At 40.2% G+C, this 22,467-nt stretch overlaps 1 protein-coding gene across 2 annotated transcripts in view; it reads left to right on the top strand.

Annotated features, from left to right (window-relative positions):
* Positions 1-719: 719 nt before the first annotated feature.
* Positions 720-22,467, top strand: part of ESR2 (estrogen receptor 2) — a 59,851-nt gene continuing 38,103 nt past the window's right edge. Inside the window, exons 1-4 of one of the 2 annotated variants that reach the window (XM_079126298.1) lie at positions 720-1,218; positions 1,350-1,431; positions 13,937-14,397; positions 16,645-16,841. In XM_079126298.1, the coding sequence (XP_078982424.1) occupies positions 14,036-14,397; positions 16,645-16,841 (559 nt within the window). In that variant the 5' untranslated portion in view covers positions 720-1,218; positions 1,350-1,431; positions 13,937-14,035. Of the gene's footprint in view, positions 1,432-13,936; positions 14,398-16,644; positions 16,842-22,467 lie in introns of both variants that reach the window. The other variant, XM_079126297.1, reaches the window with a different exon arrangement.

Genomic DNA, 22,467 nt, shown 5'->3' on the forward strand with positions numbered 1-22,467 from the left:
GAGAGATTTCCTAACATGCGTGAGGCCTGGGTTTGATCCCCAGTACCAAATCTCTTATGCCACGTATGTGGATGGTTTAATATTAATCAGGCACAGGTGTGACACCGGGGGAGTCTCACAGTGGATTGTGGGACATCTAGCCGTGGAAAGCTGACTTGAAGTCCGCTGTTTCTTAATGACTGTAGATTCTGGTTCCTACTCTTCACCTGGTGGGGCCAGAGCCAGACGGATGAGAAGCATCGGGGATGCCAGCAGGGGGCGCAAGAGGCCCTCGCCAGGCGAGTGAACGAACCGAGGCTCAGTCAATGAAGAGGAGCGCCGCCGCCGCGGAGGCACAGATTTTCCGTCGGTGAGTTAGAGAAGGCACCTGAGCTCTTAGATCTAACCTCAAAGGCCTTCCTGGTCAGCCTCTGAGGTCTGGCAGTCATGTCTCCAGCAGCAGTTCACCGCTTTGCCTCTCAGGGGCGCAAGGTTACGCTTGCTGCTGGGGATCTGGTAAATCCAAAGCCCCTCTAGTTTCACTCCTAGGAATGGACGTATGATGTGTGTATTTCTGTGCTGGAGATCCAACCGAGGGCCTCTAGTTTCACTCGTAGGTATTTACTTACTTACTTACTTTTTGCTCTGCTGGGAATCCGGTCGAGGGCCTCACTTGCCCCAGGCAAGCGATTCGCCACCGAGCTACACCCCTGGGGTTCCCCCACCCCAGTTCACTACTGGATTCTTAAAGAGCCAGACTTCTGAATTTAATGACACCCACGTGGGTTATGGTCTTGAGGCAGGATCCGTAACGTGAGACCCGCGACCAGCACCATCAATTCCAGCAGCACCCGGGACCTGGTGAGAAATGCTCATTCCCAGTCCCCACGTCGGCCCTCCTACATCTGAGACTCTCGGGAGAGGCAGGAGGAACCGGTCTGTGCTTCACAACCCTTGTGGGTAGCTGTAATGGGGCTCCAGGGCGAGAGCCCTTCCCCAGGGCCACCCCTTGGTGGATCTCTAGGCACCGCTCCGGGTCCTCCTGCGATCTCCGGCTCGTGGTCACGTGAGCTCATAAACTAACCCCCACACCCTCTTCCCGGTGTTTAAAAGGAACAGGCTCATCGTGAAGTCGGGGTGATCTCTCCATCTGCTGGCCCTTTTGACATTCTCTACGCCCCTGCCGCGAGGCCGTGGGAAACGCCGAGGCTGCAGGAACCACCTCTTGAAACTTGCAGGGTGCGGAGGAGGTGACCAGAGCTGGGGCTGAGAGGGACCATCGCGTGTTGCAACTGGCATTCCTGGCATCCGGGGCTGCGGGTAAAGGCTGGCGACAGGACTGGGTTGCGAGTTGCTCTCACTTTCTGCAGCAGGTGGCCGAGAGCCAGCTCCGAGAGTGGAACTTCTCCTAGATATTTTAGAGAATGCAAGGCCGGCGTGTTTACCTGTGAGGTAGGTACCCGCTTCGTCTAGGTGTGATTTAATTGTCATGCCTTTGAAATTCTGCAGTGAGAGACCAGTAATATGGTGTGAACAACGAAAGTGAGATAAACCCAACTCTCCGCCCGCCCCCGCCTCCCTGTACCGGGGATTGAACGCGGGGGCACTCTGCCACTGAACTATAAAGCCCAGCGTTTTTTATTTTTATTTTGAGACAGGATCTTGCTAAATTCCTGAGACAGGCTTTGAACTTGCAATCCTCCTGCCTCAGCCTCCGGAGCCGCTGTGATTACAGGCTCTGGGCTCCAACCTTGGGAACTCCTGGAAACATAGACGTTTTGTGCTTTGATTACATATCTTCACCTTAGACACCAAGTTAACTTATTCTGTTTGTGCTTATGAGTTTCGGGTTGGTTGCGACAATATAAATGTCTTTTTAAAAGAAAACAGAATCCTGTGGATGTCCTGACTGTGGGTGAAATGACTACAGAGTTCAACACGACACTTCACGCTTGAGTTTTGTAAACCGAGGAAGAGTACAAGTCTCAGGTAGACGATCAGTGCATAAAATAGGTTAACCGACATTCCTCAGCCATATCAGAAAGAGATTTACTTATTTACTGAGCAGACAGAGCTATCTTGAATCTGGTCTCTTACTTGCTGAAGAGGAATCTGTTGCCTCTTCACACACTGGTGTCATATTGGAAGTACAAAATCAGGTCTAGTGAATATTACTTTTAAAGAGCTTTGAATTTGAGTGGAGTTTTGTTTAGGAAAGTAAGGTTGACTTAAATTAATCTTCTTTTGAAAAGCAGGTTTTTGTTTTGGTGTGGTATGCAGCACTTTTTGGGAAAAGATTTTGCCTTCCTTTGTTATATTTCTAGTATTTCCATTGGAAAATTTTACGTCTGCTGTAAATTCCTGAACTCACAATGGCTATTTTCCTTTTTACCTGTGGGAAGGATGTTTGTGATTTAAAAGGTGAACATGTGAAAGGTTTGTACTGTGATTTGGGTATTAGTGGATGTATTGTGACCTTGGAAAAAACATGCTATAGGGATGTTGCTGAGGCTCAGTGGCAGAGCGCTTGCCTTGCATGTGTGAGGCACTGGGTTTGATCCTTTGCACTGCATAAAAATAATAAATAACTAAAGACATGCTGTCCATCTACAACTACAAATTTTTTTAAAAAACTTGATGTATTTCTTTAGCTTTTTCCCCACCTCTGGAGAAAATCTTTATGTTTCTACATATATTCTAGAAGGGAAAATGTAGATTTCTTCATCAATAGGTGTGCAGGTATAAACTTTAGGACTCCCATTTTGCATTCAGTTTTTTAGATGAATCCAAAACATTCTTATTTCAAAAGTTGTTTCTTGTAACACTTAGTCTTGCTCAAAACATATAAATCTTTAAAGTCAATTAAAAATGACACATTTCATCATGGTTCTGAGGGACTCAAATGAATCTAACTACCTTTTACATTTTAAAGTATTTATAATACAGATAAGGCAAAACAGTAAATTCAACCCATAAAAATATAAATTAGCATTTAATAGATCTATGTCCCTTTTGAAGAACAAGACACTACAATTTTCTATAAATGTGTATTCAACAGGTAATGATTCAAAATACGTTTTGTGTAATTTTAGTTTTAATTAATTTTAGGGGATATATGTATGAAAATACATAAATACTGAAGACTAAACTTGAATCATTTAACTAGTAAATTTTTGTTGATTATGTCTAGAACCCTTGAGAAAAGTATACTTGAATATTGGACTTCATAATTCAATCAAACACATTGTTTTAGACATAATGACATTTGAAAAAATTCAGATGGTACAGTATTGTTTACATACAGTTATGTATGTATAGCCTTTTTGGGTATACCACTGTATGAATTATGACAGAGGGAGTTCTCATTTTGGAAGATACATGTGAACATTTTTCTGTTGTTGTTGTTTTGTTTTTCTTTTGCAAGGGGTTGGGGGAAGGGAGTACTGGGGATTGAACCCAGAGTTGCTTTACCACTGAGGTACATCCCCAGTCCTTTTTATTTTTTGAGAAAGGGTCTCACTAAGTTGCTTAGGCCCTCACTAAGTTGCTGAGGTTGGTCTTGAACTTGCCATCCTCCTGCCTCAGCCTCCCGAGTCACTGGGATTACAGTTGTGCACTATGGGGCCCAGCACATGTACACATTTTAAAGAGTTGTATGTGAATCAAGTATTGATGATCAGTTCTGTGGTTATTTTAGAGTAATTTTTCTTTATTCCTGATTAATATTAAATTGATTGAAGGCCTTACTACTTTGCTTTGGAAAAGATACATTTAAAGCTCCTGATTGCCAAACAGATGAATACATCAAGGATGCTCAATCCTTAAGAAATGTATTTTTAAATATTTTCTGTGAAATTCCTTCTAGTTTTTTCTCCCCCTTCTAGTTTTTGCTTTGTGAGTGTGAATTTATGACTTTCGTGGGACACACAAATGTAGAGTGTTTGAATAGCATACCTGGGGAACTATGATGGACAGGTGAGAGAAGAAAGGGGATGAGTTAGCAAAGTCCTCCAAGTCTGCAGGATTGAGAATGTAGCATCGGGGGCTCTGCATTTTGTTTATACATACAAAGCAGCCCAGCTCTCTGGACTGATGATGATGAACTTCTGTCCAACAGAAATTAAGGAAGTAAAATTAGGAGGCAAAAATCTTTGGGGTGGCAATAAGTCATTTTTTCTTAAAGTGTCTGGAAATTCTACACCATAGCTGTATTCAGCAGCATGCCAATAGACTGGCTTCCCCCTCTTGGATATGTAATCATACCTTACAGAATGCTTTCACATATAGCATTTCATTTACTCCTCAGAGCACTATGAAAAGATGCAGCCCATAATAAGTCCCCATTTTTACTGAGGAAAATGTGGAAGCTCAAGGAGTTTATATGTTTTTGCCTAAAATGACCTGGCTTTCAGGCAGAACTGAGACCAAGACCCAGCATCTGCTCGGTGCTGTCAGTCAGAATATACATAAAAACAGGCTCTGTGGTGACTGACTTCTTATTCTTTAGCTAGCTGTGTAGGTGCTTTAATAAAATCAGTTTATTCTTTTTGGAATGTCTTCCTGCTATTTCTAGGGTCAACCTTGGTCTTCTCCATAAAACCACTGCCAATATTTGGGATTTTAAAAACTTAGCTTTTTCAGCTTAAGAGTCATAATGTGTTTCCTAGCCAGTGCCTTAGAACACCAGGCATAATTCTATGTATACAAAAAGCTTTTCTGCTGAACACAGATGTGACCTGAGATGGCCAGACAGGTGTGTATGTGCTGTGCTAATGGAGTAGGAAAGAGAAGTCTCTGGATGGAAGATAGGTTTTTGCCACAAAGGACATGGACCAATCATTTTAGGTTGTGGTTATTAATTAAAGAAGATTGTCATAAAAGTAGTGAGAAATTCTAGAATATCCAGATCTATGTTCTTTTGTTGACCAGGTAAACTTCCATGCCTGCCAGGCCCCCAAATTAAACTCGTTAGAGACTATTTTTCCCTATTCTATCAGATATTGCGGTCACTGAGGCCATGCTTGGCTTCAGATGATGTGCTGAGAAAATCCTGCCCTACAATGTTGAAGAAATTTGATCTTTTGGGAATTCTTTCCTTTAATATTTTGTGTATCTGTTTTAGAGTGGAAGTACTTACATATCCAGAATGGTTTTGTCCATTCAGTTTTATAGACCTCTGGAGGAGAAGACTCTTCTTTTGCTGCCTGTTCTCCTGTTTACAGCAGTGGTTCAAGTTCATCATCCCTTGTTATGACTTGTGAAAAGTCCTTTGCATTGGCTACCAAGTTACTAATTTCCCAAAATGCTTCTGACAAATAGTTGTCCCATAAATCTGTGTACATCCAAAAGATATACAACCAAACAGTAACCTTGCTTTTTCATGACCAACTCAACGATCTGTTCTCTAACATTGTCATTGTGCTGGGGATGTGTAGAAGCTGGGGATATGTTGACAAGTGAGATCTGTATTTTTTAGATAATCATCATAGTATCTGATTAGCCTGGATGTGTCTTGGCATGTGCCATTTGGTGGTGTGTTTCTAACAGGTCATTTTAGCATCACTGTGTCAACAGTTTAATTATAGGTGAAAACGAGTGATGGAATTAACTCTCTACCCCAGAGGAAGATGTCATATTCTTTTAAAACTTTGTGTTCATTTTCGAGATGGATAATGGGAAGTGTTTCAGGTTCACGAATTTCCATGTGACCGTTTGTTACTTTGTGTCAGTAGCAGCTGTTATGTTTTTAAGGGGTTTGATGAAAGGAAAAGATGGCAGTGGTTTTTCTGATAATTTGATATGTTGACTGTGCTGAATTGCTTATACTAACGTGCTAATTACATTTCTTTTGGGAGATGTAAAGTTGAGACAGTGCGAAATTCAGTTAAATCTTATTGACCACATATTCATAGAATGTTTTATTTGTTAAGCCATTTAATTAATTTTTTATTAATTTTTATTAACCTGAAGTCTTCTGCTCAAATTCCTCTAAAATTCACTATTTTCCTGCTTTATAATTTCCTGGATATATTTAATCTTCATTTGATGATGGGGAGTGTTTTGTTTGTCGTTACGTAAGTTTGTTGAGCGTGCTTTGTATAAGAAAGTTGGTATACTAACTTTAGTGACCCTACTAACCTTTGAACATGCTTTTTATTCATTAATTAGGTAAGCCATCTTATTTTTTATACTTCTTTAAAGTTCAAGAAATATAAAATTATTACCTCCTGATTACATTTTAATATGCATTAATGCAATTTGTTTTATGTTACCTTAAATATTTTGCCCTCAATTATTACAATGTATTCTGTTTAAATTTTGTTGTTAAAGTGTTCTAAATGTGTTTTGATTAAATATTTGGCTACATCAAATATAGTCAGATCATATAGCAAAAACAGTGCACTAAAATGTAATCGGGAAGGTAAGTTTTGAAAACAAAAGCACAGTGAGCAGGTGTATGTGTAGGTGGATTGAGAAGTATTTCCAGGACAGACTGAAGGACAAATGCCTCTTGACAATGCTGTCAGTTCTGGAGCTGCCATCTAATGGTGACTGATGCCTCAATCACCAGCTCCTGTGGTCTCTCCTATATTCAACCACTCACTCTAACCCAGGTCATTTCCATGGATCTGCAAATGAGTTCAAGCACTCTGTTTAAAACCATTCATTGATAAACAGAAAATTGTGGAATATTTTTCAGCCTTAAGAAAAAGGACATCCTGACACATGCCACAACATGGGCAAAACATAAGAACCTCATGCTAGGGGATGTAGCTCAGTTGGTAGAGTGCCTGCCTCACATGCACAAGGCCCTGGGTTCAATCCCCAGCACCACAAAAAGAAAACAAAACGAAGAACCTCATGCTAAGTGTAATAAGCAGCCACAAAAGGACAAATACTATGTAGTTCCACTTACAGATTTAGTCAAATCTATTGAGACAGAATGTAGAATGGTGGTTTCCAGGGGCTAGAAGTGGGGCAAGAGGGAAATAATAGTAAATAATAATAAAAAAATAAAAATAGAGGGAAATGAAGGATTTATTGCTTAACAGGAAGAGAATTTGAGTTTTGCAAGATGAAAAGCTTTCTGGAGATTGTTTGCACAGCAGAGTGAAGTGATTTAACACTGCTGAACTGTACAGGTAGAAATGGTTAAGATGTTGCTGGGTATGGAAGCATCTGCCTGTAATCCCAGCTGTTTGAGAGACTGAGGCAGGAGAATGGCAAGTTCAAGGCCAGCATCTGCAAGAGTCTCAAAATAAAAAATAATACAAAGGGCTGGGGATGTAGCTCAGTGGTAGAGCTCTTCTGGGTTCAATTCCTGGTGCTGGAAGTGGTAAATTTTGGCTAAGTTGGTAAATTTTATGTTATGTTTGTTTTAACATGATTTAAAAAAAAATCTTTGAAAGTTTCAGCTTGTAGAAATAGGGTTATATATTTTATCTAGCATATTTTCTATTAGGAATCAGGGATTGTATGTATAATGAGGAATCTAAGTATAGACTGTCCCTAATTCACAATAGTTTGACTTAAGATTTTTCAACTTAATTGGGCATGGTGGTACATGCCAATAATCCCAGCTATTCAGAAGTCAAGGCAGGAGGATTGCAAGTTCAAGGTCAGCCTGAGCAACTTAGCAAAAGCCTATCTCAAAGCAAGATTTTTTAACTTTACAGTGGTTCTTTCAGTAAAAACTACACTTTACCTTTTGAATTTTGATCTTTGCTGTACTCTCCAGATGCTTCTCGAAAGCACGCCTCCTTGAGATCTCCTATCTTCAGCACAGCACCATGCCTACTGAAGGTGCTCCTGATTTTGCCCAATACCCTTGACTTCATGAAACCTTTTATTTTAAACATATTTCCTCATATTCTTTCCCTATAAGGAATATGTTTTGAGTGGTAGTGGAAGGTGAGTAAGAAAGAGCATGTGCCTTCAAAAAGCTTAAGATCCAGTTTTACTTCTTACTCTCCTGCCCACCTCTACCATTTCCAAGGAGTCATTATGATTCTCATCCAATGAGGAGGGTTTGGTTTGTAAGTAAGTGATGGAAGGGGTGCTCCCAGTGAAATGTGCTAAGACATGAAATGCCAACCACTTCATCATGCATTTTGCATATTTTCTGTAGACACTGCCAATTCTCTGTAAGAAGTAGCAGGAGATGAGAGTAGGATGTGGGCTGAGGCAACCAGTGGACAGCCCTGAGGCTAGAAGAGTGTGACTTACTGCCACAGGTGGTAGGAAGCAAGGTGCTGCTCAGAGCCATTTTTTAAGAACATTTGTCTGGGTTGGGATGTAGCTTAGTGGTAGAACACTTGCCTAGCCTCTGTGAAGTCTTGGATTTTATTCCCAGCCCTATCAAAAAAATAAATAATTTAATCTGGCAGCTCTGAGCTCTGAGGATCTGGAAGAGGGGCTGACTGAACCTAAGGAGCAGTAAGGAGCCTATTTTAGATGCACAGAAAAGAAGTAATGAGCTGGGCATGGTGGCCCATGCCTGTAATCCCAGTGGCTCTGGAGGCTGAGGCAGGAGGATGGTGAGTTCAAAGCCAGCCTCAGCAAAAGCAGGGTGCTAAGCAACTCAGTGAGATCCTGTCTCTAAATAAAAACAAAAAGGACTTGGAATGTGGCTCAGTGGTTAAGCGCCCTTGGATTCACTCCCAGTATAAGAAAGAAAGAAAGAGAGAGAGAGAGAGAGAGAGAGAGAGAGAGAGAGAGAGAGAAAGAAAGAAAGAAAGAAAGAAAGAAAGAAAGAAAGAAAGAAAGAAAGAAAGAAAGAAAGAAAGAAAGAAAGAAAGAAAGAAAAAGAGCTTTCTTCAAGATGGCAGCAAGAGGCAGACATCAGTCAAGGCACTTGGATACAAAGGCCATGTGCCTGGGTGATTAATGGTGACTGGGTAAAGATAACGGTAATAGGCTTAATGCAAATATGGAAAAGGAATGGTTTGGGGAGGAAAATGAACTACACGCCTTGGATCTCATTGTCTGTTACTGTGTAACAAATTATAAAATTTATCATCTCAAGACAACAAGCATGTGTTACTTATCATAGTTTCTGAGAGTCAAGAATCTAGGAGCAGTTAAGCTGAATGTCCTCCAGTGTGGTCCAAGTCAAAATGTCAGCCACATACTCAACCGAAGGTTTGACTGGGGCTGTAGGATCTGCTTCTAAAATATCTTACTCACATAGTTGTGGACTGGAGGCTATAGTTCCTTGCTGGTCATTGTCAGGAGACCTCTGCAGGGCTGCTTAGGTGTCCTTCCATTATGGCATCTAACTTCCCCCAAATCTGGTGATGGAAAGAGAGCTCCATGAAGAAGCCACAGTGCCTTTTATGACCTAATCTCAGACGTAGCACATTTTCCTTTCTGCCATAATTTATTTATTACAAATGAGTCCCCAAATCTAGCTTGCACTCAAGAGGCAGGCTAGACTCCAGCTTTTGAAGAGAAGAATGTTAAAGAATTTATGAATATAACTTATAGATAGGGTTTGGGGACAAAGGGAGTGAGCATTCAAATGAAAACATCAGGAAGAGGATATTGGGAGCTCTAGAGAACCAAATTGCCTACAAGCTAGAGCTGAGAATATCGAGGTTGGAGAATTCTCAAGGCAAGTGCCTTTATTTCATTTTCTCTTTCAACCAACCTCATTATTAACGGTCACTACTCCCTTTTCCAGATTTATTATTCCAGTTTTTCAAATCTTTTTAAAAAAAGGTTTCCATTTTTAATGTTTGTGTTTTTTTCCAAAGCTGCTTATTATGAAAAATTTACAGAAATTTCAAATTTACAAAATAGTTGAAAGATTGGCAAAATGAATGTCCATGTATGTCTGCTATCTAGATGCAGTAATTGTAGCATTTTGACTTATTTGCCTTATCAGTTTTTTTCTGAACCATTTATCAGCTGATATTCCTTTGTACAGAAGTTTCCCTTGACAATGGAATAAAATATAGATTCTCTCCAAAAGGCAGGTACAGAGCTGAGCATGATGACCCGTAATCGCGGTGATTCAGAAGGCTGAGGCAAAAGGATCACAGGTTCAAGGCCAGCCTGGGCAACTTAGTGAGACCATTTTAAAATTTAAAAAAATTTTAAAAAGGACTTGGGGTGTGGCTCAGTGGTAGAGCACTCCTGGGTTCCATTCCTAGTACTGCGGTAAAAAAGAGGGGACAGGGTAGAGGCTTAATTACCTTAAATACTATGTAGCCAATTAGGGAAACTGATGTAATTAGAATTTGCAATGCTAGCAAATGATTTCATTTTCTTTTTTAAAAGAATCATAGTCTAATAGGTTAAAAATATATATATATATATATATATTTGATATACATTGCCAAAGACCCATGGAGTTTACCATTTCCACTCTGTCAGCATTGTGGAAAAGAGTTCCTTAGCCAGATGTGGTGGTGCATACCTGTAATCCCAGAGACTCAGGAGGCTGAGGGAGGAGGATCTCAAGTTCAAGGCTAGCCTCAGCAATTTAACAAGGCCCTATGCGTCTTAGTGAGACACTGTTTTAAAATAAAAAATAAAAAAAGGACTGGAGGTGTAGCCCAGTGATAAAATGTTTCAAGTTTCAATCACCAGTACATGTGTGTGTGCGTGTGTGTGTGTACACACACACACACGCACACACAGAGTCTCTGTTTCTGCTGGTTTGTTTGTTTGTTTTAGTACTAGGGATAAAACCCAGGGGCACTCTACCACTAAGCTACACCTCCTAGCTCTTTTTATTTATTTTTTAAATTTTTTTTTAGATGTTGATAGACCTTTATTTTATTCATTTACTTATAGGCAGTACTGAGAATCAAACCCAGTGCCTCACACATGCTAGGCAAGCACTCTACCACTGAGCAACTACCCCAGCCCCCTCTATATTTTTTGAGATAGGTCTCTGTAAATTGCTGAGGCTGGCCTCCAACTTGTGATCCTCCTGCTTCAGCCTCTCCAGTAGCTGAGATTCCAGGCACATGCTGCTGCTCCTGGCTTTTTTGCTTGTTAGTTTTGCAGCCTTGCCAAGAAAGTCTCTTCAAACATTTGAATTTTTGCCAGGGAAATATTTAAATTTCATCTACTGTGTTAAGTGAGATATAGTATCTTGATGCAGGCTTAATAGATATCTCTTTTACAAATGAGGTCGAACATCTCTTTGTATTTAAGAGCCATTTGCCTTCCTTTTGTATTCTGCCTGTGACTTTTGCCTATTTTTCTATTGAGTGTTTGCTCTTCATCCTAATCTGAGTTCTTCCCATGTATTAGAGAGATTAGCTCCTGGTTTCTAAAATAAGTTGAGAATTTTTTTTGTTGTTGTTGTTTTTTACAATTCATCTTTAACATTTTTTACTTTGCTCCTGGCATTTTTATGATATGTAAAAGTTTGGCTTTTTGGCATTGCATTTATTGGTCATTTGAAAAAATTGCTTCTGGATTTTCAGCCAGAGTTTCCCCCACGCTCAGGTTATAAAGGGATTTACCTATGTTTGCTGCTGGTGCTTGTATGGCCTCTCCCTCCCCACTCCTTTTCCCCCAGTCTCCTGCCCCCATATTTCTTCCCCCTGCTTCCTTCTTCCATGTCTCTTCGCTTTTTGATTTCTGGAGTTTATTCTGGTACAGTGTGTGATGTGGAGCCACTATTCTTTGTTTCAGTGTCTAGACCGCTCTCCAGTGTTTTCCCAGTGATTTGAAGCATACCAGATTTCCAAAAAGTTTTGGTTTTGGATTTTCTATTTTCAGATTTTCTGTTCTGTTACAGTAGCAGTCTGGGTGAACTCAGTGGATGGAAACTACAAAATACTTTCAACATGGGGCTGGGGTTGTGGCTCAGTGGTAGAGCGCTTGCCTAGGGAGGCACTGGGCTTCATTCTCAGCACCACATATAAATAAATGAATAAAATAAAGGTCTATCCACATTAAAAAATTAAGAAAATACTTTTAACAGGGGAAATTTTTTTTTTTTTTTTTTTGAGATGAGCATCTTGCTAAATTGCACAGCCTGGCCTCCAACTTGCGATCCTTCTGCCTGCGTCTCCCAGGTAGCTGGGATTACAGGCTCTACCACCGTACGCAGCTAACAGGGGAAGTTTAAAGAATTACCCACTATGGTAACAGATTAAGTATAAAAGATAAGGAAACTCTTTGGCACCTCATGACTGAGGGGTAACACCTAAGGAAGGATAAATTTGGAAGGAGTTTAAACCTCACTGGAGAAGAGAGGTTTGGCCACTAACTAGCAGAGATGTTGACTGATTAGCCAGGTTGGTCTGGCATTGCTGGGGCAGCAATACGCACCCTACAAAGTGCCCCTTTGCAGGTGGCAGTGAGTAACCAGTGGTAGTGCCTGAGCAGTATAGGTCCTGGTGCCCTCAAGGCCAGAAGGCCTTCAGAGAGCGCAAGCTGTGGAGTGATTCTCCCCCTCCCACTTCCCCTCCCCTTCTCTGTCCTCTTCCTCCTCCTCCCCCTCCTCCTTCACTGAGCCACATCCCCAGCTTATATAAATATATAATTTTGAGTCAGGGTCTTACGAGTCGCTTAGGGCCTCGCTAAGTTGCTGAGGCTAGCTTTGAACTTGCAGTCCTCCTGCCTCAGCCTCCTGAACTGCTGGGATGACAGGCCTGTACCACCACTCCTGGCCAGGGTGATGATTCTTAGTGAATGACTTTGAGGTGTTGACCCTTGGGGCCACAGCCTGGTTGGGTGACTGTGGAAAAGTTATCACCAACCTGAGGCTACAAGATTGCAGAGGGACCTTGTGCAGGACCTGTGCCTGGGGCAGACTCTACACTGGATTCTCATACCCACTTGGCCAACCTCCACTGGGGCCAGAAATTGCAGCAAGCCTCTTCCTCCTGCGGTTTCCCTCCCGTGCTCTCTACTGAGAAGGTTTAATGTTGAGCTCATTTTAAATACAGTCTTAAAGGAACGTGCGTTTATCATGGAGCCTATACTAAAGGGCATGTTCAAAGCTGAGAGGCAAAAGATTGATAACACAAACACACTGGTCCCATAGTTGTTAGTATTGGAGAAACACAGAGATCTGAATATCTGTTCATAATGTTAGCCCTGCTCGCTCGTCTTCTCCTTTAGGGGTTACCTGGCTATTCCTATTTTTCCATATGAACTTTCAAATAAACTTATCTAGTTCTAGAAAAACCATACTTACTGGCATTTTATATATTATTGTGGTTTTTAGTTTTAAAAAGTATTTTAGAAGACCAACCAGGAGGTCCAAAAGTCTCAGCACAAGATTCATTAAACCTGTCCTTGTCACTAGTGCATGATGTAGCCGTCCAGATGACATCTTTTGTCATATTGAAATTAACCTGCTAGATGAAACTGGAAAAGCAGCCAACTAGGTAAAAGGCTTTATGTTGAAGTCATTTCCAGCTGGATCAGGAACCTTCAAGTTTCTGGCATTAGCAGATGGGTTCTGTTACCTGACTGGTAAGAAAAGAAAGTTAGGCTTGGCAGAGCCTCACTAGAACTCAACTCACAAAAAGTTCAAGTGGGCTCCTTCTATGGCTGCTATGTTGCTCCTGCTCATGTCTGTTTATATTGAATAAAAACACCTTCACGCGGGCTCTGGTATAAACTCTGTCTGTTCCAGTATAGTCTGAGCAGGCCTCATCACTGGTTTATCTTATGCTTGTACAGCTTGATTTTAGTTTCATTAAATTCAATAAAATCCATAGTAGAATAAAATAAAAATCTTTTAAAATAAATTATAGTTAAATAACCACCACAACAATGAAGCAATAAAGAAGCCAATGAGGTAGAAAATGAGAGTTTCACGCCTCACCTTCCTACCCCTCTGAAATTAACATTTTCACGTGTATCTTTTTGAGTGTATTTATAATCCCATATACAGGTATGCACTTAAAAAAATAAAAATATTTGAACATTTTTAATAGTTACTTCTGTAGCTCATAGCCGTCTCTTTTGTTTCTCTTTACAGCCATTATACCTGCCCATGAGTCCTTGAGTCCTTGAGATCTGTATAATGTCCCTTTGTGCTTCTTACAAGGAGTTTTCTCAGCTGCTGCCTGTTTAAGACATGGATATTAAAAACTCACCATCTAGCCTTAACTCTCCTGCCTCCTACAACTGCAGTCAATCAGTCCTGCCCCTGGAGCATGGCCCCATATATATCCCTTCCTCCTATGTAGACAGCCATCATGAATATTCGGCCATGACATTCTACAGCCCTGCTGTGATACATTACGGTATCTCCAGCACTGCAGACAACTTGGGAGGTGGGCCTGGTCGACAGACTGCAAGCCCAAATGTGTTGTGGCCGACTCCTGGGCACCTCTCTCCTTTAGCAATTCATTGTCAGCCATCACTTCTGTATGCAGAGCCTCAAAAGAGTTCTTGGTGCGAAGCAAGATCGCTGGAACACACCTTACCTGTAAACAGGTAAATCTAGTCTTCTTTCTGAACTGTAGTTTGGGGCATTATGCACCTCACTTTGTGGTTTAATGAGAAGGAGGATGTGTGTTATACAAGATCTTTATTTCGTCACTTAGATAACTTAGAGCACCAAAGACATACGATGCCTTCATTAAAAGGTTGTGCTTGTCGATGGGTGTCATGGGGAGAATTCACTATCATGATGACTATCTTTAGGTTAAAGATTGACCTTGAATCACTTTCCTCCTGATGAAGGTATTTGGGTTTGAAAAATAAATTTTTTACTTTGCTTTCAGGTTAGAGTCATATTGTGAGTTACAACATAGTGTTCATGACAAATTGTTTCCAGGATAAAAGTAACTGTGGCAGTATTACAACTTAAATGAAATGTGAGCCATGTGAAGGCTGGAGAGGTAATTGGTACAAGCTTTTTAAATCGTGAGCTAAAATAATATTTTATGAAGCTTGGTGAGAAAGCATTTAAATGTAGTCTTTTGTTAGAATTTTCTGAAATTAAATATTGGAACCCTTTAAATGCAAGGTAACATGATGAATTATTTCAGTCTAAATTGTTAGGTTTTTTTTTTTTTTTTTTTTTTTTGCAGAGCTGAGGATCAAACCCTGGGCCTTGTGTTTGCAAGGCAAGCACTCTACCGACTGAGCTATCTCCCCAGCCCAAAATTGCTAGATTTTTAATGATTACTATGGCTGTGGAGGAAAAGGATGGTATCAAAAGAAGGACAAAGAAGAGAGAAACTGGGCTGGGGTTGTGCTCAGTGGTAGAGCGCTTGCCTAGCATGTGTGAGGCACTGGGTTTGATTCTCAGCACCGCATAGAAATAAATGAATAAAATAAAAGGTCTACCAACAATTTTTTTTTAAAAGAAGATATCAACTTTTAAAACAATCAGAGAACTACGTTAGGGCATATTGGGTATTCAAATGTCTTACTTTTGAGAAATCGGGCAGGGGATGTAGCTCTGTGGTCGAGCATGTGCTTGACGTGTGGAGCCGTAGGTTCAATCCCCCACATAAAAAAGGAACTTTGAGAAAATGTTACACAGTAATTTTATTTTTCTTCTTTTTAAAACTTTGTATTGATGAGATAAAAAAGAGAATATAAAATTGTAGATAACTTTATAAAAAATTTGTGTTTTGTGGCATGTATATGTGTGTGTGTATTTGTGTGTGTGGTATCTGAATATCCAATTTTTCCTGCACCTCTTTTTTTTTTTTTTTTTTTTTTTGGCACCAGAGATTGAACCCAGGGGCACCTAACCACTGAGCCACATCCCCAGCCCTTTTTATGTTTTATTTTATTTTATTTTTTTAATTTTTTCAACTTTATTTTATTCATTTATTTGTATATGGTGCTGAGAATCAAACCCAGTGCCTCACACATGCCAGGCAAGCACTCTACCACTGAGTCACAGCCCCAGTTTTATGTTTTATTTTGAGACAGAGTCTTGCTAAGTTGCTGAGCGCCTCTCTAAGTTGCTGAGATTGGCCTTGAACTTGCTCTCCTCCTGCCTCAGCCTCCTGAGCTGCTGGGATTGTAAGTGTGCACCACCACATTCAGCAAAAATTGTAGATAACTTTTTAAAAGTAATGTTGGGCTGGGGGCACAGACAGAGTTCAGTGTTCAAACCTTTGTCTTGCACGAGTGATATCCTCGGTTTGATCCTCAGTACAACAAAACAAATAAATACACTTTAAAAATATAGAAGTAATATTTTTCATTTTCTTTAAAAGAAGAAATATTTTTGATTCCAAGCTTGAATTCTAATAAAAGTTATGTTACTATTTGAACAAATTAAGTAATAAGAAAATTATCTTTATGGATCAGTAATACCTCTACCATTCCCTTTCCAAAACAAACATGCTCCGACAAAGTTAGGAACTTGCCAGGTGTGTTTTTAGTGCCCCCTAGTGTTCCCTTGCAGGGTTCTGCTCCTCCTTGGGACTCCTTGCCCGGAACCGAGCTTTGAGCCTCTGCGTCCTTCCAACCCTTCTCAGACTAGAGCTCATTAGTGCTGCATGGAAGGGCGTGGACTCACCTGAGGACTTTCACACATCAGTCATTCTCCACATACATCTGATATCAGGAACAAAAGTTCTGCTCCATCAGATTTCCTAGAATACATTTGTCAAGAGTCCTGGAAGGCAAAGAGATTAAATTAGGCAATGTTCATGCTTTTTTTTTTTTTTTTTTTTTCCCTATAAACCCTTCCTTTCCCTTTATGCTCTTTTACAGTGGATATTTTCTTTGCCTTCCCAGAGAGACACTGAAAAGGAAGGTTAGTGTGAGCCGTTGCGCCAGCCCTGTTAATAGTCCAAGTTCAAAAAGGGATGCTCACTTCTGTGCGGTCTGCAGCGATTATGCATCTGGATATCACTATGGAGTCTGGTCGTGTGAAGGATGTAAGGCCTTTTTTAAAAGAAGCATTCAAGGTACAAGAGTATTGTTAATGACTCTTTTAGTTTTCTACTTTTGCTTTCAAACAATTTTGCAGAGATGACCTGGTAGATATTTCACCATTGACCTGTTTGATATACTCTATATACTCGAAGAGCAATTCAGAGGATCAAGTGTGTGTGTGGGGGGGGGGGGGCTGGGAGAAGTGGGTAGGTGGGTTGTTTCAAGTGCAGAGAACCTTATCACTGATTGTACTGTTCTACCCCCCAACCCCAAGGTCATATGCCAACTCCAAAGAGTCTTGCTCCCACCTTCGCCCCCAGGATGATGGGGAGAAGATGTTCAGTTACAGCTTCAAAAAGATAACGCTCGGAAAAGGTGCACTCGTTAGGAGGTGCAGAGGTTTAATGCAGGGCACACTTAATAGGTGTGACAGTGGGATGGCTCCTGAGGGAAGGAAAATAAATAGATTGTATGGAAATGGTCAGAAATCAGGAATTCAGCTGCAGTGGACTTTGAGAATTGATGCAACGATGTCTTTTTCTTGAACTCTGTGGAGTTTCCTGCATGGCTCCGTGTTTTCTGCTCTGGGATTAGATTATTTCTCTAACCTTCTTCAATTTCCTTTTGGGCTAGGTTTATTTATTTAGTTTGCTAATTTTTAAAAATCACCTTTTTCATCAACTTCAAGTTGTGCATGCCTGGCTTCAGGATCAGTCAGCCCAACGCTGTACACATCCTTGACACCACCCCCTCCCATGCCAGCCCTGATTGTGCTGAAGTCTCTCTTTGGTTGGCTGTGTTCCTTTCTTTCTCTTTGCCTCACAACCTCTTCCTCAGATGCCCCCCTCCCCAGGCAATGTCATATGTTCCTGCTTAGAACTCCTTTCCCCTTCCTTCCTTCCTTCCTTCCTTCCTTCCTTCCTTCCTTCCTTCCTTCCTTCCTTCCTTCCTTCCTTCCTCCCTCCCTCCCTCCCTCCCTTCCTCCCTCCCTTCCTTCCTCCCTTCCTCCCTTCCTCCTTTCCTCCCTTCCTTTTGAAAATTTTGAGACAGAGTCTAAGTTGCCGAGGCTGGCCTCGAACTTGTGGTCCTCCTGTCTCAGCCTCCCACATTGTAGGATTCAAACATGTGCCATGGAAGTTTTCTTCCCTTTTTTTTTTTTTTAATTTAAATCAAATTTATTTTAACAAACATATAGAAGAAAAATTGTACACATTAATGGGATAACATGTGATGTGATACATGTATACATTGTATCATATTTAAGACTTGTTGAACATATCTATTTCCTCAAACATTTATCATTACTTTAGGCTGAAAACATTCAAAATCTTTTCTTCTAGCTTTTTGAGATATATAATACCTAATTGTTATCTATAGTCAGTCATGCGTAATAGCATGTGAGAACTTTTTTTTTTTATTGTAAACAAATGGGATACATGTTGTTTCTCTGTTTGTACATGGAGTAAAGGCATACCATTTGTGCAATCATAAATTTACATAGGGTAATGTTGTTTGATTCATTCTGTTATTTTTTCCCTTCCCCCCACCCCTCCCACCCCTCTGGTTTTCTTCCCTTTTCCCTCAAAGTCTCAGCATTTGTTTCTTAACCAGTTAAGAACAGCAACCTTAAGGGAGTTCATAGTATGCAGATGGAAAATAGCAATTAACTCACCCACTGATAAGTGCAGATTAAGAGGGTGGTGAGGAGAAGAATGTTGGTGGATAAAATTATCTTTCTATGTGTCCTCTGAAATTTACCCTGTATGATGGATACAGGGATCTTCCATTTAATAGCTCTTTGGCGTCACCTCCCAGCCTGTTCCCTCTTGTAGGAAACACAGACACTCAAGTTGTTCTAAAGGTGAAATGAAGTTGATGATGGAAAATCCATCTAATGTTTAAATATTTTTATTTCGGATCACTATAGCAGTAAATTATTAGGCTGGGTCCAGTTCCTTGCTATATATGATATGAAGAGTTCACATTTTCTGACATTCAGAACTGAATTCTTGATGTATATTTTTAAAATTTTTGTGGTACTGGGGTTGGAACCCAGGGCCTCCACCAGTGAGCTATAGCCCCAGCCTACCCCACCCCACCTTTAAATTTTGAGACAGAGTCTTTCTAAGTTACTGAGGCTGGCCTTGAATTTGAGATTTTCCAGCGTCAGCTTCCCAAGTCACTGGGATTATAAAGATGTGTGCTACCACACCCAGCTTGATATGATTCTTAAATTCAATATCTGAGGTTCCAGAATTTTACCCCTTGAGGAATTTTTTTTTTTTCTTGTACCAGGGATTAAACTCAGGGATTCTTAACCACTGAGCCAAATCCCAGTTCTCCCCTCCTTTCTATTTGAGACAGGGTCTCGCTAAGTTGCTGAGGCTGGCTTTGAACTTGTGATCCTCATGCCTCAGCCTCCTGAGTCACTGGAATTACAGGCATGCGCCACTGTGCGGGTTCCTTGAAGAAATTTTGACCTATTACAATTAACTATGTTTTTTAAAAAAGAGGATCCTCTTTTTTGCTGTTGGGAAAGCATCTGTCTGCCTAAAGTATTTTTGAACCTTGAGACTATAGCTGATAAGAGTTGAAAATAAGTTTTCCCAATGTCATTCCTTCCTCCTGCATCAGCCAGGAATGTCAAATTCAAAATCTGCAAAAAGGAGAGTTTATGCTGTAACAACTACTTGAGGTCTAAATGATCCTTTCTTTGGACTTTTCATATTTTCATATTTTTTGGTAATTGAAAATGGCCATTCAATTCTTTAAAATGTTCTCAAATAGGCCAGGAGGGTACACTGTTAACTTGAGAAATTGGTTATGTTTAACATCCTTTTGTTTTCCTAATTTTAAACTTGTCTTGCCAACTCAGTTCGTAAGTTCTAGGGCCATATCTTATTCACATTCCGGTCCCTTTCACTGGATGAGTGTGCAGGAAGCTGTTTGTGCTGGGCAGTCCATTCATGCTGACCTTGTTGGCTTCTTCGCACACTGAGTTGCCATCACAGTGATAAATGCTGCCATTTCTCTCCTGGGCTGTGGAGCACAGAGGGAGGGAACACGGGAGAAGCTCCTCATTATTTCTGTTCCAGATGAAGGCTTGGCTTAATTTTTTTAAAGCATGTACTTTTTTTTTTTTTTTTTTTTTTTTTTTTGTTCACTTCCCTACTGAAATTCACTGAATGGATATTTACTGAGCACTGTACTAGACTCTATGGGTACAGTGTTGAGCAAGACAATAGGTTGTACATTTCGTTTACTTGGTGGTACTCAATTTAATTTTAAATGACAGTCCTGCAGGGGCTGGGTTGTGGTTCAGTGGTAGAGCCCTTGCCTAGCATGTGCGAGGCACTGGGTTCGATCCTCAGCACCACATAAAAATAAATAAATAAAAGAAAGGTATTGTGTCTATCTACATCCAAAAAAAATTTTTTTTTTTTTAAATTAGTCCTGCATTTGCAGGGAATGGATTCTGTTAACAACTTGAAATGATGGTGGAATTTCGTATTTGCCACAATATGAGTATCAAAATTGGGAAATCGACGTGGATACAGTACAACCCTCTAATCCTGGGTTTTTCCAACAGTGCCCTCCATGACTGGAGAATCTAGTTTCAGAAACGGACTTTGCATTTAGTCGTTATGTTTTTATTCTCCATTATCCAGAGTAGTTCCTGAGTCCTTCTTTAATTTTCATGATCGTAAACAGTTCCAAAGATTTAGGGCAGTTATTTTGCAGAATGTCCCTCACTTTGGATTTGTCCAATGTTTCCTCATTAGTCTAAGCTTAATGTTATTGGCAGGGATACCTCAGAGATGATGCTGTGTGCTTCCCGTCAGCTCCTTTCCTGTGGTGCGTCATTTGAATTTGTCCCATTACTAGTGATGTTCATTTTAGTGATATGATTAAGGTGATGTCTGCCAGGCTTAAATTCTGTAAAAGTTCTCTGTGTGTGTGCTTCCCCCCACCCCCCACTTTATCTTTGTAATTAATGAGTCTTTTTGTTAGGAAATTCTTTGAGACTGTGTAAATATTTCTATTCTTCATTAAACCTTTAGTCAATTAATTTGTATTATTATAACTTACGATTTCCTATTTTCTGCAATTGATTATTATCTTTAGTGACATTATTATTTTGATGCCTGTATTATTTCGGATTTGACCAGCAGGAAACCTTAAACTGGCTTCCGTGTCTTTTTTGTCATGTTCCTGTAATTCTTTGGGCACTTCTTTATAAGATGCTCCAGGCTTATCCTGTCCTTTGCCTGCCCCAAACTACTGGAATGAGTAGTTTCTCCACAGAGACCTGTTTCCTCTTCGTGGAGAATGGTATTTATAGCCGGGCGTGGTGGCCCAGGCCTGTAATCCCAGTGACTTGGAAGCCGAGGCAGGAGGATCTCAAGTTCCAGGCGAGCTTCAGCAACGTAGCAATCCTTAGCACAACATAAAACTAAACAAAGGCATTCTGTCCATCTACAACTAAAAAAAAAAAAAAAAAAAAAAATTAAAAACCAAAACAAACAAAACAAAACAAAACAAAAAGGACTGGGGATGTAGCTTAGTGGTAAGTATCCCTGGGTTCCATCCTCAGTACCTAAATAAATAAATAAATAAATAAATAAATAAATAAATAAATAAAATTTAAAAAGAAAGGTACCCAAATACTTTATTCACTTTTTATCTATTTTGTGATAGTCTCCAGTTCCTAAACCTTTCACAGATGGATGTGTCCCTTATCATCCTTCCTACCTCATTTACATAGCTATAGCAGGTTCTCACCTGGTTTCTTGACTTCCATCAGTTTTGCTGCCTCTAATCCATTCTCCATACTGCATCTGAAATAATGATTTTTGAAATGTATCTTTTATCTCTTCTGTATATAGAATTTAAAGTATAATTGTCTTAGAGGTTGTTATATAACAAACAACTTAATGTCCTGTTACACTAAGCCTTAGTTTTTGTATGGGTGGGTCCAGGGATAGATAAAGGTGATTCTACTCCACAAGGCTGTTGTTGGCCTTTGGGTTGAGTTCAGGTCTACTCCACATGTCCCCACATTCTCCTTGAACCAGTGGCTACCTGTTAGGCATTCAAGAGGTCAAGCCAACTGTTAGAATAGCACATCTATTAACATACCATTGGCTAAAGTATGTCCCAGAGCCAAACCCAACACCATTGGTGGGGAAATGTCCTCTGTTCACTCTAGCATATTGCAGGGTTACAGACTGAGGAACAGAATAAAGTAATGAGAACAATAACCCCACAACTAAGCAGCAGTACTTCCTGTTCTTATGTAGATTGCTAATTTCTGCTTTAAAATTTTGTTATTGGTTCAGTATGATTGTACATATTAGTCAGATTCATTGTCACATGTTCATACATTCATACAACATAATCCGGTCAAGTTCATTCCCCAGAGCAACCACTAATTTCTTTATTTGTTCCTTTTGATTGAATTATTTTATTCAATTATGAATTCCCATAAATATATCATATTAAATCCCAAAGAGGGATATATGTAAAATAATACAAACAGTTGAATTTGGTATGATACACAACTCGAGGAACTCTGTGATTTGGAGCAAATCAATTTCATGTGACTTTTACTTTCCACATGTCCAATAGAGAATATTTCTAAACATATTTATTTGTCTC

The sequence above is a fragment of the Sciurus vulgaris genome (assembly GCF_902686455.1).
Source record: "Sciurus vulgaris genome assembly, chromosome: 2".
Classification (NCBI taxonomy): Eukaryota; Metazoa; Chordata; class Mammalia; order Rodentia; family Sciuridae; genus Sciurus; species Sciurus vulgaris.